General features: G+C 57.8%; 1 protein-coding gene across 1 annotated transcript in view; it reads left to right on the top strand.

Annotated features, from left to right (window-relative positions):
- Window positions 1–14691, top strand: part of DNAH2 (dynein axonemal heavy chain 2) — a 101596-nt gene that overhangs the window by 49227 nt on the left and 37678 nt on the right. Inside the window, exons 28-49 of the mRNA XM_040452939.1 lie at window positions 683–900; window positions 1162–1263; window positions 1582–1707; window positions 1972–2082; window positions 2318–2506; window positions 2884–2987; window positions 3087–3276; window positions 3816–3996; window positions 4676–4803; window positions 5153–5305; window positions 5581–5706; window positions 6528–6746; window positions 6982–7099; window positions 7320–7456; window positions 7942–8079; window positions 8165–8323; window positions 11698–11850; window positions 12048–12139; window positions 12420–12618; window positions 12751–12975; window positions 13918–14022; window positions 14238–14295. Coding sequence (XP_040308873.1) covers window positions 683–900; window positions 1162–1263; window positions 1582–1707; window positions 1972–2082; window positions 2318–2506; window positions 2884–2987; window positions 3087–3276; window positions 3816–3996; window positions 4676–4803; window positions 5153–5305; window positions 5581–5706; window positions 6528–6746; window positions 6982–7099; window positions 7320–7456; window positions 7942–8079; window positions 8165–8323; window positions 11698–11850; window positions 12048–12139; window positions 12420–12618; window positions 12751–12975; window positions 13918–14022; window positions 14238–14295 — 3231 coding nt within the window. The remainder of the gene's footprint in view (window positions 1–682; window positions 901–1161; window positions 1264–1581; window positions 1708–1971; window positions 2083–2317; window positions 2507–2883; window positions 2988–3086; window positions 3277–3815; window positions 3997–4675; window positions 4804–5152; window positions 5306–5580; window positions 5707–6527; window positions 6747–6981; window positions 7100–7319; window positions 7457–7941; window positions 8080–8164; window positions 8324–11697; window positions 11851–12047; window positions 12140–12419; window positions 12619–12750; window positions 12976–13917; window positions 14023–14237; window positions 14296–14691) is intronic.

Raw genomic sequence — 14691 nt, 5'->3', positions numbered from 1 at the left:
GGTGCCCCCTTGAATCCATTTTGTTTAGTGCCTTGAATTGTTCTTTGAGGTGGGTGTTGTGATTGTTTTATGGACAAAGAGGTAAAAGCTCAGTGAGGTGAACCGACAGGCTAATTAGTGGAAGAGCAGCCGTTTGGATGGCCGCCGTCTGTCCCTCGGTCTAGCGCCCCTGTCGCTACGCCTCTAGGGACACTGGCATCCCGGTGGTCGCAGACCTCTGTCACTGCGTGCGTCTGATCTACCTTTACCTCTCACGATTTAACATGCTGGACTGTGTGCATGCAGAACAGTCTCCTAATTTTCAGAAGCTTTTGGGGTGACCTCAGAGCCCCAGATTCCTTGCAGGAACCGGACCGTTGTTCTAAGACCGTAGGGAGATGGGACGTCGTGATGTTCACAGAATCACATACACCGTGTAACTAATGCTTGGCGTACGAACGCATCATAGTGTGTCATAAACACCGGTAATGAATTAACGAAGAGCATGGGATAAGTGTGATAGAGTGATTCGGAGACACTTCTCGGCTTCCAGAAACCGAAAGTCCCCCAACGTTCGAGCGCTATATGGCAATATGTCCCCCAACGTTCGAGCGATGGCAAAGTGCATACGGGGGGGACGCCCCAACTCTACTCCGGGCGATGGTGAAGGGCCAGCAAATGTCACTCACTGCTCTTCCCCCAGGCCTCCTGGACACGCTGATCAAAATGAACACGATTCTGGAAGACATTCAGAAGTCTCTGGATATGTATCTGGAGACCAAGCGCCATATTTTCCCCCGCTTCTACTTCCTGTCCAACGATGACCTCCTGGAGATTCTGGGCCAGTCCCGCAACCCGGAGGCCGTGCAGCCACACCTCAAAAAATGCTTTGACAACATCAAATTGCTGAGAATGCAGAAGGTTGGGGGAGCTGGCCGGGATGGGGTGGAGGGCAGGGGACAGATGCCGATGTCACCGTAGTCAAGGCCTTGGAGGGGACCGTGCCCTCCACACAGGAGGGGGATAGTCATGATTCTGGATCATCTGGGATAGGACTTGTCAGAACTGGTAATTTTGGGGGGTGGGGAGAGGAGCAGAGACCACCCCCAAAGGGCCCACGTACCTTCCAGGGGGATGTCAGGAGTGGGCAGGCCAGACCGTTAGCGCTTCCTGTTTTCACAGGTTGGGGGCCCCAGCAGCAGATGGGAGGCTGTGGGGATGTTCTCAGGTGACGGCGAGTATGTGGACTTCCTGCACTCAGTACTCTTAGAAGGGCCCGTGGAGGTGAGTTGTGGTGAGGGTCGAAGCATCAGGCCGATTCCTTTTCCCCTCCGAGAGTTCGCTCAGCTCCGTGAGGAGGGAACGTCCCTGGGAAGGGACATCAGTCACTCTCCGCCTCCTGAAAACTCTAACCTCTGCCCTGAACCTGAAAATCACACAGGCCGCCCCCCTCACCTCTGCTTCCCTCAGGGGCCCGGCCAGCGGCTGCCTGATCCTGCTTGTCCCCCCCGGGCCCAGAGTCCTGTTTCCTGAGCCCCTGCCCTCTGGGACGCTTGTCCCCAGCCCCGAGGCCCAGCCACTCTGCCCTCTCGCCTCCCCCAGTCCTGGCTTGGCGACGTGGAGCGGACCATGAGGGTGACCCTGCGGGACCTTCTCCGGAACTGCCGTGTGGCCCTCAAGAAGTTTCTCAACAAGAGGGACAAGTGGGTGAAGGAGTGGGCTGGCCAGGTGAGCTGGGCCAGGGCAGGTGGGGGGACGAGAAAGACGGAGCCGCACGGGAGCAGCAGATAGAAAAAGGCAGAACCTTGTGTCTTGTTCCCCCCACCCCGTTCTGGGCTCGGGCCTGGCTTCCCTGCGCGCCGGCCCCTTAGCTCCTGCCCTTGGACGCGTGCCTGTCCCTCGGGGCAGATATTGAGACAGGAGTAGCTCCGGGTCCTGGAAGGGGCCGGGGGCGGGGGGCAGAGGTGTGGACACCGCCTCTGTGCACCCCAGATGGTGATCACTGCCAGTCAGATCCAGTGGACGGCTGATGTCACCAAGTGCTTGCTGACGGCCAAGGAGCGGGGAGACAAGAAGATCCTCAAGGTCATGAAGAAGAAGCAGGTGGGGGGCCTACAAGTATGGGGTGGGCCTGCTGGGGGTTGGAGGGGTTAACGCCGGAGTCAGAGGTCAAGGTCAGAACGAGGGTGCTTGGTGGCGGAAGTCCAGCCAAGAAGGTCTGGCGGACGCTGGGGATCAGGCGTTTCGGGAGCTGAAAGTCGTATGAGACTGGGATGAGGCGTGTTGGGGTTTGGTTGAGTTGCCCCCCCCCCCACTCTGCCCCCTAACCCCCCGACAGGTGTCAGTGCTGACTAAGTATTCAGAGGCCATCCGGGGGAACTTGACCAAAATCACGCGGCTTAAGATCGTGGCCCTGGTGACGATAGAAGTTCATGCCCGGGATGTGCTGGAGAAGCTTTGTAAGAGCGGCCTCACAGACATCAGCTCCTTCGACTGGCTCAGCCGGCTGCGCTTCTACTGGGAGAAGGTGCGGGGGGCCCGGTGCTTCTGCTCAGTCCACGGTCCCCGCCACGCCGGCACCCCAACGCTCCGTCCCGCCTCAGTTCCCTCAGCCGGCTCAACTCTGTTGCCTCCCGAATCAGGACTGACCATCGCTACAGTCGGTGCTCAATGGGGCCCTCGCTTGACCGGGATCCTGAGAGGCTGCGGCCGGCCGTTGCCGTGGGTCGGGGCGTTCGTGCGGCGTGAAGCCCCCACCCCTGTTTTCCATCTGGGCCGTAAACCCTTCCCTCCAGACTCTGAACCGAACCCCTAATCTCCTAACCGCCGCCTCCCCACCTCCTCGGTCGTTGTCTCTGTCCGGCTCCAAGCCCACTTCTCTCTTCCTCTGCCCCGTTTCCCCAGGACCTCGACGACTGTGTGATCCGCCAGACCAACACGCAGTTCCAGTATGGCTACGAGTACTTGGGGAACTCCGGTCGGCTTGTCATCACCCCCCTGACAGACAGGTCGGCTGTGCGCGGCGGCCACCAGGGGGCTGGGGCGGGGGCAGCACCTGCTGAGGGCGGGCTCCCGGGAGTCAGATAGGCCCTGTCCTCCATCCTCAGGTGTTACATGACGCTGACCACGGCACTGCACCTGCATCGGGGGGGCTCCCCCAAAGGTCCTGCGGGCACGGGGAAAACCGAGACCGTCAAGGATCTGGGCAAGGCCCTCGGCACATACGTCATTGTGGTCAACTGCTCCGAGGGCCTGGACTATAAGTCCATGGGCAGGATGTACTCGGGCCTGGCCCAGGTCAGTGCCCTGCCGCCCCGCCCCAGAGGCCCCGGGTTCTCGTTTAGCCCCAGAGAGTGAACTGAAAGCCGGTCTGGTTCACTACTTTGTGGCTGACGACACCGTATCGCCTCTCGCCTCGGGTGGCTCTTCCAGTCGGGGATGTCCCTGCACCTCCCTCAGCTTCCCTCGGGGCTGAGTCTTGCTTATTTGAAAAGTGGAAAGATCCTGTAAGTGTTAAGTGAGGTGATGTACGTCAACTGGGGCGTGGCTAGGCACTCGGCGCTCACAAGATCCCCTGCCCCAGTCCCTTTGCAACCCACACCTTTTGTGGCTCTCCCCGACACTGTCCCGTCTGCTGGAATGTTCTGGAATGTGGCCAGAAACCACAACAGGGCTACGCTGCCCCCAGCCCACCCCAATAGCACACACGTTTTGGAGGCCGCTCCACCTATCAGAGCGTTCCGGGCAGGGCGTGCTAGTTTCTAGCGTCTCCCCATGTGCGGAGGGGGGGTACGTCTCTCGCTCCCAGCAACTCTGCCCCCACCCCCCGCCCACAGACCGGCGCCTGGGGCTGCTTTGATGAGTTTAACCGAATCAACGTGGAGGTGCTGTCGGTGGTGGCCCAGCAGATCCTGTCCATCCTGTCGGCCCTGGCCGCCAGCCTCCTCCGCTTCTACTTTGAAGGCTTTGAAATAAATCTGGTGTGGTCCTGTGGGATCTTCATCACCATGAATCCCGGTATGGGGTGTGGGCCATGGAGCCGCTGAGGCTCTGGGGGGGGGAGCACTGGGTGTCTGCCCCCACCCCCTTCCAGGCCGGTGTGTTTAGCCAAGGGAGACGTGGCTAAAGACAACACAGTGTGAGACAAGGGTAAACACACGACTTTCTGGGAGAAAGGGAGGCAATGTTATGTCCTCCCTAAATGGGTTGACGGCCGCTTGCGTGTGTATGTATGTCCCTGGTCCTCTGAGATGCTTCTCTGTCTTCTCCCAGTGGGCGAGCTCCCCGAGTTCTGGCCTTCCTGCCATCCCTTTCCCAGAAATAGGGAATCTCTCCCAACATGCAGACCCTCGTTCCCTGGGAACAGCTCCGGGGGAAGGCTCCGCGGGGAAAACAGGGAAGGGTTTAGGCACTGAAAGAGTCTGAGAAACAGCGGTGATTTTCCATCAGGACTGTCGTGAGTCACACACGGAGCTTGGACAGATGGGAAATTGTCAGCTCGTGATTGGAGTTTGAAACAGGGCCACGCGGAAAGGAGGGAAGGGGCCACAGTTAGGAGAGCAGGGCCAGGGCCGAGGTGGGGGGCGGGGAGAGCATGTGGTCGGAGTTGGGGAGACTGTGGGGCATGCCAGGGTTGGGGAGGGTGGGGCTGAGTGGGGAGTAGTTTGGGCTCTTAAGAAATGGCGCTTTTTTCCAGGCTACGCCGGGCGCACAGAACTGCCTGATAACCTTAAATCCATGTTCCGCCCGATCGCCATGGTGGTGCCGGACTCTACTCTCATCGCGGAGATCATTCTCTTCGGGGAGGGCTTCGGCAACTGCAAGGTAGGCCGATGACGTCCTTTCGGAATTCTCTTACTTCCCTTCTCGGGCTATTCCCTGGACGGAGGAGCGCCCCAGCCTCCCAGTCAGCTTATCCTACGAGGAACGGAGGCTGTCGTCGGTAGAATGTGGGGGCGGGAGCGCTCAGAGGAGGGAGGGGAGAGGTCTCCCCTCCGTGAAGCCCCTAACCCACGTTGGGACCGGTCCCGAGATCTTCCCGCTAGAATTGTCCACAGAGCGCATCCCGGCCGCCTCAGGTCCCAGGGCCGGGCTTCCCGTATCTGTAACCGTCCCGCGTGAAGGAGAAGGGTTTCTGGGGTGCTCGATGCTCCCCCCCGTTTCGGCTCCCCAGATCCTGGCCAAGAAGGTATACACGCTGTACTCGCTGGCCGTGCAGCAGCTGTCCAGACAGGACCATTACGACTTCGGCCTGCGCGCGCTCACCTCCCTCCTGCGCTATGCCGGCAAGAAGCGCCGTCTGCAGCCCGACCTGTCTGATGAAGAGGTGGGTCAGGGACACGGCCCCTGGGACTCAACCTCCTCCGTCACGGGGCCCGTGCGCCCTCACCGAAGCTTTCCAGGTCCTGTCCCCGGTTGGGATCCCCGCCCCCCGTCCCCCCCACCGACTTCTGTCCCCCGTGTGACCTGTCGTGCTGCTGAACGTGCATCGTTCCTGCCCCTGAGCTTCGCCCCGGCGCCTCGCCCTTTTGGAGAGGAAGGGCCCGGTGAGAACCCAGGCCCTGGCCGCTCAGGCCCGAGGCTCCGTCTTTTCCCGCCCAGGTTTTGCTGCTCTCCATGCGAGACATGAACATTGCCAAGCTGACCTCGGCCGACGCGCCGCTCTTCAACGCCATTGTGCAAGATCTGTTCCCCAGCACGGAGCTGCCCGTCATTGACTACGGCAAGGTATCTGTCCCCCGGTCCTCCCCCACCCTCCCGTGTGAAGCGAATGTCTTTGTTCTGCCCTCCGCTGGCCGTGACCTCCTGTGGGACGGTTGACCTCTCCGGGCTTCCTCATCTCCGGGACCTCTCAGACACTCCGCTCTCTTGCTTCAGCCCCCCCCCCCCCCCCCTCCTGACTCGCTTCACGGAGCCCTCTGAGCCCTTCTCTTTGCTCTGTGCCCAGCAGTGCCCCCTGCCTCGACTTCTCTCCTCACAGGGAGGTGAGGGGGCAGGGTGCTGAGAGGCGGCCAGGAGCTGCTGATGCGTGGAGCCATAGAATGGAAGGGGTGGGCCGGAGGGTTCTAGAAAGTACAGAGATCTCCTTCTCCTGGAACGATAGTTTAGATCCCCTGAGTGCTCCTCTCTACTGCAACCACGACCATGCTCGATAGAAAGACGTCTTTGTCGATGCATTGCTAAGCTGGCAAGAAAGACCATTTCCGGGACGAGGAGGGGGAGTAAATGTAGGGAGATAGTGCAACAACCTTACAAGGAAAGCGTCCTCGTTATTCCCGTTTAACAGGTGAGGAAACTGAGGCTCAGAGGGGCAACTTTCTCGGGTTCACGTAGCTGAAGCTGGGGCCCCAGGCAGGCTGGCCCGGAGCCCGGTCCCTCCACTCCACACTGGGTCCGTCCACGGCCAGAGTGCAGGGGGCCCCGGTGCCATATCTGGGGTCTGAACGTGACCCAGTGCCGGTCTGAACGTGAGCCTCCAGGCACTGGGGACCCTGTGAGAGTCCCTTATAGGCCTCGTCCTTTCTCCCTGCGTTTTTGGCTTCTCTCAGCTGCGGGAGACCATCGAGCAGGAGACCCGCGATATGGGCCTGCAGGCCACGCCGTTCACGCTCACCAAGGTGATCCAGCTGTACGAGACCAAGAACTCCCGCCACTCGGCCATGATTGTGGGCGGCACAGGCAGCGGCAAGACGGCCGCGTGGCGGATCCTGCAGTCCTCCCTGTCCTCCCTGTGCCGCGCCGGGGACCCCAACTTCAATATCGTTCGGGTGCGGAGTTGGGACAGCAAAGCCCCTGGTGGACGGCCAGGGAGGGCGGGGGCGGGAATGCACGGGGTCGTCGGGGGGGGGGGTGCGGTGTGGACCAGGAGGGCAGGGCTGGGGGAGATGAGAGAAGGCAGGGCGGGCACAGAGCCCTGGATATAAAGGGGGCGGGTGGAAATAAGACGACGTCTTGGGGTGGTGCCTGCCGGCACCTCGACACCTCCTCCTGTGTCGCTTCCAGGAGTTCCCCCTGAACCCTAAGGCCTTGTCCTTGGGGGAGCTGTATGGGGAGTACGACCTCAACACTAATGAGTGGACAGACGGCATCTTGTCCAGTGTCATGCGGGCGGCGTGTGCAGGTGCCCAGAGGGTCACGGGGTGGGGACGGCAGGTGCCGGAGTCGCCCGAGGGGTTGGGCGGGGGGGGGGGGGGGGGGGGCTGGAAGTCTCACGTTTGGGAGACGACCGCGCGGGGCGTGCTGAGTACAAGGGGGCTCGCGCCTGCCTCTCTGGGGACACGAGTGGGAAGGGAGGTCTGGGGAGAAAGTCCTGGCTTCCTGACCGTCCTCCTCCTACCAAGATGAGAAGCCCGATGAGAAGTGGATCCTTTTCGACGGCCCCGTGGACACGCTGTGGATCGAGAGCATGAACTCTGTCATGGACGATAACAAAGTCCTGACCCTCATCAATGGGGAGCGTATCGCGATGCCCGAACAGGTGCCGGCCCTGCGGAGCTGGGGACCCGGGGCACGAGGCAGGGCTCGGTGGGGGGGAAGGGGCAGCTCTGAGGGACCAGGAAGGGGGAGGCTGCCTGGGTTCAGGGAGACCCGTCTCCCACGGACGGTGGGAACAGCTGATGGGAAAGAAGTCCGTGCCGCCTTCGCCGACTGCCCGGGGTTACGTGTTCACCGGCTGTGAAGCCCACCCTTCTCCACCCACCCACCCACACAATGCAAGCGAGCCAGCGAGAGAGAGAGAGAGACAGAGACAGAGACAGAGACGGAGAGGTTTTCCATAAGCTTAACCTTGAACGAGCTCTAAATTCTTTTAAAACGCAAGTCATTTGTAAGCCATAGGCCATCAATCACCCTGCCCCGCTTGGCGCTCGGACAGAGACACTTGGGGGCATCGAGTCCCGAGTGATTTCTCCTGATGGGGGTGGGGTGGCCAAAGGATGAAGCTCTGACCCAGCGTGTCCTCAGGTGTCGCTGCTGTTCGAGGTGGAGAACTTGGCCGTGGCCTCTCCCGCCACCGTGTCTCGCTGTGGGATGGTCTACACTGACTACGCTGACCTGGGCTGGAAGCCGTATGTTCAGTCCTGGCTGGAGAGGAGACCGAAGGTGTGCAGGGTTGGGGTGAGGAGAGGGCGGGTAACCAGTGCGGCCTGCGGGACGTAGAGCGAGAGTCCTCTCTCGTGGACTCCAGGCTGAGGCCGAGCCCCTTGAGCGCATGTTCGAGAAGTTCATCGACAAGATTCTGACCTTCAAGAAGGATTATTGCAACGAGCTGGTGCCCCTCCCGGAATACAGTGGGATCATCTCCCTCTGCAAGCTGTACTCGGCCCTGGCCACGCCAGAGAATGGGGTGAGTGGGGGCGGCGGAGCGGGGCCCGGGCCCGGGGGCTCGTGACCTTGCGGGGCTGACTCCGGGGAACGGGGTGTCTGAGACGCGGTTTGTACACAGACCTGAGTGGAGCGGGGACCCCAGGGGGAGGAGGCCTCACTGACCTCGCGCACGTGCGTGGCTGTGTGTGCCTGTGCACACGTGGTCGAATGCCAGACTCAGGCCTCTGACGGCTGATGGTACACAGTGAAGCGTCACTGGAATTTCCTACCCGTGTTGGGGAGCCGAGGAGAGTTCGTTTTGTTCCTCATTTCTCCGTCCTTTCAAAAAATAGATATTAAGTTTTGGTCTACGGGAGGCCCTGGGCTGCTGTTCCTGCGGGAAGGAGCTCCCAGCCTAATCTGATGAGGGGGCTTTGGAAATTTTCACATTAATTGACGTTTAAGAGCAATGTCGTCCAGTTCAGAATTCTGGAGTAAGGACCAAAGTGGGATATCTGTCTGTTGAGCTTAAATCACTGCCTAGAAGTGGTTTGTATCATTTTTGAAGACATCACCACACAACCAAACCCTTGACATGAGGTCGTAGAACAGTGAGGACCTCTGGCAGGGTATGTCATTCCTGGCACAGTTGATACAAACCGAACCTGTGTGGAGGGACTGGCAAGGTGATGGATGGACGAAGGACGATTATACGGTGTCAGCCGCGCGGGCGCCGAGGAGGGCTGGCCAGGTGGCGGGGCCCGGCGTTGCGTGCAGAGGCCTGGAGGGCGGGATGGTGGGACGCGTCGTGAGCTGGGATGAGCTGGACGGATAGGCCAAGGAGTCTGGACCGACTGTGATGGACGGCAGAGCTTCGGCATGGCTCCCCACCCACATCTTGGGACTGAGGAGTGTTCGGTATTCCGGACGGGGTAGCATCTTCTGTGTCCCCTTATCTGTCATTCTCGGAGTCTTCATTCAGAACCATCCTCAAGAGCTTTTCACGCACGGCCTGAGGCGGTTTCCACGGACCCCGTTTGAGACCGGGTGAACCGTGCCGAGTTAGCCCTGTGTGCGCCCCACGCCCGGCTCCAGCAACAGTACCTGCCACGAGCCCCCAGGGGTCTAAACGTGCTGTCTCTCGGGGCGCCTGGCTGACTCAGCCGGTGGAGCATGTGACCCTTGATCTTGGAGTCATGAACTCGGGGCCCACACTGGGCCTAGGACTTCCTTAAACAAAGCAAAACAAAACAAAACAAAACAAAACAAAACAAAACAAAACAAAACATAAGGGGCGCCTGGGTGGCTCAGTCTGTTAAGCGTCCGACTTTGGCTCAGGCCGTGATCTCGTGTTTCTTGGGTTCAAGCCGCACGTTGGGCTCTGTGCTGACAGCTCGGAGCCCGGAGCCTGCTTTGGATTCTGTGTCTCCCTGTCTCTTTGCCCCTCCCCTGCTCATGCTCTCTCTCTCTCTCAAAAATAAACATTAAAAAAAAACTTTTTTTAAAAACACAAAAAAATAAACATGCTGTTTCTGCTATGAACTTGGTACATTTTAAATTTTGATTTTTAATTACACAAGGAATAGTTAACTCTGGTTTACTTTCTAAAAATTAAAAATTTTCATATAGGGACGCCTGGGTGGCTCAGTCGGTTAAGCATCTGACTCTCGGTCTCGGCTCAAGTCATGATCTTGCGGTTTGTGGTTTCGAACCCCACGCCAAGCTCTGCTACGGGTAGCTCAGAGTCTGCCTGGGATTCTCTCTCTCTTCCTCTCTCTCTCTGCCCCTCCCCTACTCATGTGTGCTCTCTCTCAAGATAAAGAGACTTTTTTTTAATGTTTATTTATTCTTGAGAGATAGAGACAGAGCATGAGCAGGGAGAGAGAGAGAGACACAGAACCTGAAGCAGGCTCCAGGCTCTGAACTGTCAGCACAGAGCCCAACGCGGGGCTCGAACACATGAACGGTGAGATCATGACCTAAGCCAAAGTCGGACACTTAACCTACTAAGCCACCCAGGTGCCCCAAGATAAATAAACTTAAAAAAAAATTTTTTTAACATTTTATTTATTTTTGAGACAGAGAGAGACAGAGCACGAGCAGGGGAGGGGCAGAGAGAGAGGGAGACACAGAATCCGAAGCAGGCCCCAGGCTCTGAGCTGTCAGCACAGAGCCCGACGCGGGGCTTGAGCTCACAAACCGTGAGATCATGACTTGAGCCGAAGTTAGACGCTTAACCGACTGAGCCACCCAGGTGCCCCTTAAAAATAAAAAATAAAAATTGGGACGCCTGGGTGGCTCAGTTGGTTGAGCGTCCAACTTCAGCTCAGGTCGTGATCTCACAGCTCGTGAGTTTGAGCCCCACATCAGGCTCTGAGCTGAGCCTGTTTCCGATTCTGTGTCTCCCTCTCCCTCTGCCCCTCCCCCGGCTCATACTCTATCTCTCTCAAAAATAAACATTAAAAAAATTTTTAAATAAATAAAAATAAATAAAAATAAAAATTTTCATATTAAGCTAGAGACGTTTTTGATCATCTCTGTCCTCACAGTCCTGGTCTGCAACCCCCTCTAGATGAGTAACTACTGTGGAATGTGTACACATATCACTTCAGACCTTTCCAATACATATTGACATACAGGCCTGTAGGCAGTCGTAGAAAATGTGATATTTAAAAAACATATCAGGGGCACCTGGGTGGCTCAGTCGGTTAAGCATCTGACTTCAGCTCAGGTCATGATCTCACGGTTCGTGGGTTCGAGCCCCGCGTCGGGCTCTGGGCTGACCGCTCGGAGCCTGGAGCCCGCGCTTCGGATTCTGTGTCTCCCTCTCTCTCTCTGCCCCTCCCCCAGTTGTGCTCTGTCTCTCAAAAATAAATAAATGTAAAAAAAAATTTTTTTAATAAAAAATAAAAAACATATCATGTTATACACCTCATGTACACATACAGCAATATGAGTTTGAGTTCTGTATCAGTATCCGTAGATTGATTTTATTGCTTTTAAGCCTTGCACGCTGTTCCACTGTAGAGCATGGCATTTTCTTTTTTCATCCCTCTACCGGTGGACATTTAGGTCATCTCGTTTTTTGCAATTTACAGACAAGTTGCCATGACGCCCCGGGCCCTGGGTCCTAGGGCACCTGTGGGCACTTCTTCAGGGCAGACGTGGTGTGGCCACGCCACTGCTGTGCCTTTATGACACAGCAGCAAAGAGCGTCAGGGCAGCTGCCGACTTACCAGAACTTTCAGGTCCATCTGAACGCTTTAGGTTTAGGTATACCTACAACCACACGGTGTCTCCAAATAAAACCAGGAAGGGAGGAAAAAACTCTAAGCTTTTGCTGCGACTTGCCACAATAGATCCCCCTCCTTTTCTTACGGATGGAGACCGAGTCCCTTCTCCTGTTCCATCCAGGTGAACCCAGCCGACAGCGAAAACTACGTGACCATGGTAGAGCTGACCTTCGTGTTCAGCATGATCTGGTCCGTGTGCGCCTCCGTGGACGAGGAGGGACGTGAGAAGATCGACAGTTACCTCCGAGAGATTGAGGGCTCCTTTCCCAATAAGGCGAGGACGCTCAGACCCAGCCGTCCGACGTTTCCTGTTTTTCTAGCACCCACGAGGTTCCCTATGCCAGGCTCTGCTTGAGTTTCAGCCGTGCCAACCCGGCCCTCTTTCTCTCACCCAGCGGGCTGTGCAAACTCCTGCCCGGCCGGGGACAGCTGGAGAAGGCTTTGGTGGCCTCACACGTGTTCCCTCCTTAGGACACGGTGTACGAGTACTTTGTGGACCCCAAGATGCGAAGCTGGACGTCGTTTGAGGAAAAGCTCCCTAAGACGTGGCGTTACCCCCCAAAGTGAGAGCGGGGCCTGTGGGGGGTCGGGCTTGGGGCTGTGGTTGGTGGGAGATGTGGGCAGAGAGCCGGGGCCTCGAGGCAGATGTGAGCTGCAGAGGAGGGGGGCTGGCTCCCAGAGGAGGCGGCTCTGGAACGCCGGAAGCAGGATGCCCGGCCTCCGGGCCCCTCAGGAGGCAGGGCTGGCGACGTCTGAGGGAGATAAACGTCAGGAGGCGGGAGGAAGCGGGCGTTTGAAAGGAGGTGGCCAGGCCCCTTGGACAGGGTTCGCTTTCCTCCCTAGTTCCCCCTTCTACAAGATCATGGTGCCCACGGTCGACACTGTTCGCTACAACTACCTGGTGAGCGCCTTGGTGGCCAACCAGAATCCCACCCTGCTGGTGGGTCCCGTGGGGACCGGAAAGACGTCCATCGCCCAGAGCGTCCTGCAGTCCTTGCCTTCCAGCCAGTGGTCTGTGCTCACCGTCAACATGTCTGCACAGGTGCGTCGTGGGGCCCCGGCCCTCCCTGCCTTCCGCGCCCTCCCTCGGGATCCAAGTGCCTGACGACGCCCCTCCCGAACCCCGAGTTTCTCCCGGGAGACCCCAGCACTCACCCCGTACCCCTTCCACCAGACCACGTCCAATAACGTGCAGAGCATCATCGAGAGCAGGGTGGAGAAGCGAACCAAGGGGGTCTATGTGCCGCTTGGGGGCAAAAGCATGGTCACCTTTATGGATGACCTAAACATGCCGGCGAAGGACGCGTTTGGGTCCCAGCCCCCCCTGGAGCTGATCCGTCTCTGGCTTGACTACGGCTTCTGGTACGATCGCACGAAGCAGACCATCAAGTACATCCGAGTAAGCATCCGGGAGATGGGGAGACTCCTGTGATCCTATATTCCTCTCCACCCGGCTCCTCAATGATCAGTCCCTGTTGCGAACTCTCCTCGGTGACTCTGCCCTGTGCTTTGTGGCCAAAGGGTCCCGTCCTCCACCTCCACGCCTTCCCCACGCTCACGTGACTCCCCTGCTGCCGTCCAGGGTGTCCCTGACTCGGGTCCCGCCTCCCCACGTCCCCCTACGGGGCACCCCCAGGCAGTCTGCACCCACAAGATTCTGAGCATCTTGTCTCTTTTTTCCAAATCCATGGGCAGCAGCCCTTCCATCCCTCCCACTGGGGGGGGGGGGGTCCGTCTGTCTGGCACTCAGGGTCAGAAGCTCTCCTGACAGCTAGTGTTTCTGGGAAAGAACACGCATGCACACACACATACACGCTGAAGAAAGAGGGGGGGAAAAAAAAAACAAAGTCTAGAAAACATAGTCAAACTTTTTAAAAAATCTTTTTTCATGTTTATTTTTGAGACAGAGAGAGACAGAACGTGAGCAGGGGAGGGGCAGAGAGAGAGGGAGACCCAGAATCCGAGCCAGGCTCCGGGCTCTGAGCTGTCAGCACAGAGCCCGACGTGGGGCTCGAACCCACGAACCGTGAGATCGTGACCCGAGCCGAAGTCAGACGCTTAACTGACTGAGCCACTCAGGTGCCCCGTAGTCAAACGTTTTTTAAGTTACTTCCATTTTCTGTTTTTGGTACGTGGATTATAATGAAATTAAAACAAATATGTCACTTTAATAGTTCCAAACAAACTGTCCCTAATCCCTTCCTTCCCTTCACCTTCCCTGTTCCCTTTCTGCTGTCCTGGCCCCCCTCCTCTCCCCTTACTGCCCTCATCCGGCTCCTCTGACATCCTCCGTCTTCCTGTGCCCTGTGTTGTCCCTTTCCTGCCGGTCTCTGCTCTCCAGGACATGTTCCTGATGGCTGCCATGGGCCCTCCCGGGGGCGGACGGACCATCATCTCCCCCAGACTGCAAAGCCGCTTCAACGTCATCAACATGACCTTCCCCACAGTGAGGGCGCGATGGGGGCCCGGGGAGGGGGGGGGGCCGTGAGAGGCAAGCCGTCCGTGTCCCAGGGAACCAGGAGGCAGATCCAGGAGGGGTGGGGGGACCTCCGAGCGGAGGCGTGCACAGGGAGCAGTAACACGGTGGGGGGCTGCTGTTTGTGGGAGCCCTTGCTTCTCCTGAGCCAGAAGAGTGTGGCTGGCCATCTCTGGCCTGTGCAGCCTTGTGGTCCTGGGGGAGGCGGACTCAGGGGCCCCAAAGACGCTAAGGAACGCCAGGGTTCGGGGAGGGGAGTGAGGCCTCCGGGGCACCCCACAAGCCTCAGTCATCAAGATACATAACATTCGAATGCAACATTAAAATAGTCAAAGCCAAAAATTCGTGGTGAACAAACACCACAATGTTAAATAAACCCGAGACCGGTGGTTGCTGAGGGATCTCAGACCCTGAGGCGAAAGGAAACTGCGACAATCCTGACCCCGTCTTTATTTAAAACGTGCGTATTTGTTCACCATGGATATTTTGCATTAATTTCAATTTTTCTTTCTTAATTTTTAAATGTTTGTTTACTTTTTTTTTTTTTTAATTTTTTTTTTCAACATTTATTTATTTTTGGGACAGAGAGAGACAGAGCATGAACGGGGGAGGGGCAGAGAGAGAGGGAGACACAGAATC

This window comes from Herpailurus yagouaroundi, unplaced genomic scaffold, assembly GCF_014898765.1.
Source record: "Herpailurus yagouaroundi ecotype Mexico unplaced genomic scaffold, PumYag 208, whole genome shotgun sequence".
In the NCBI taxonomy this organism is placed as follows: Eukaryota; Metazoa; Chordata; class Mammalia; order Carnivora; family Felidae; genus Herpailurus; species Herpailurus yagouaroundi.
This window is presented reverse-complemented; position numbering and strand designations above follow the sequence as displayed.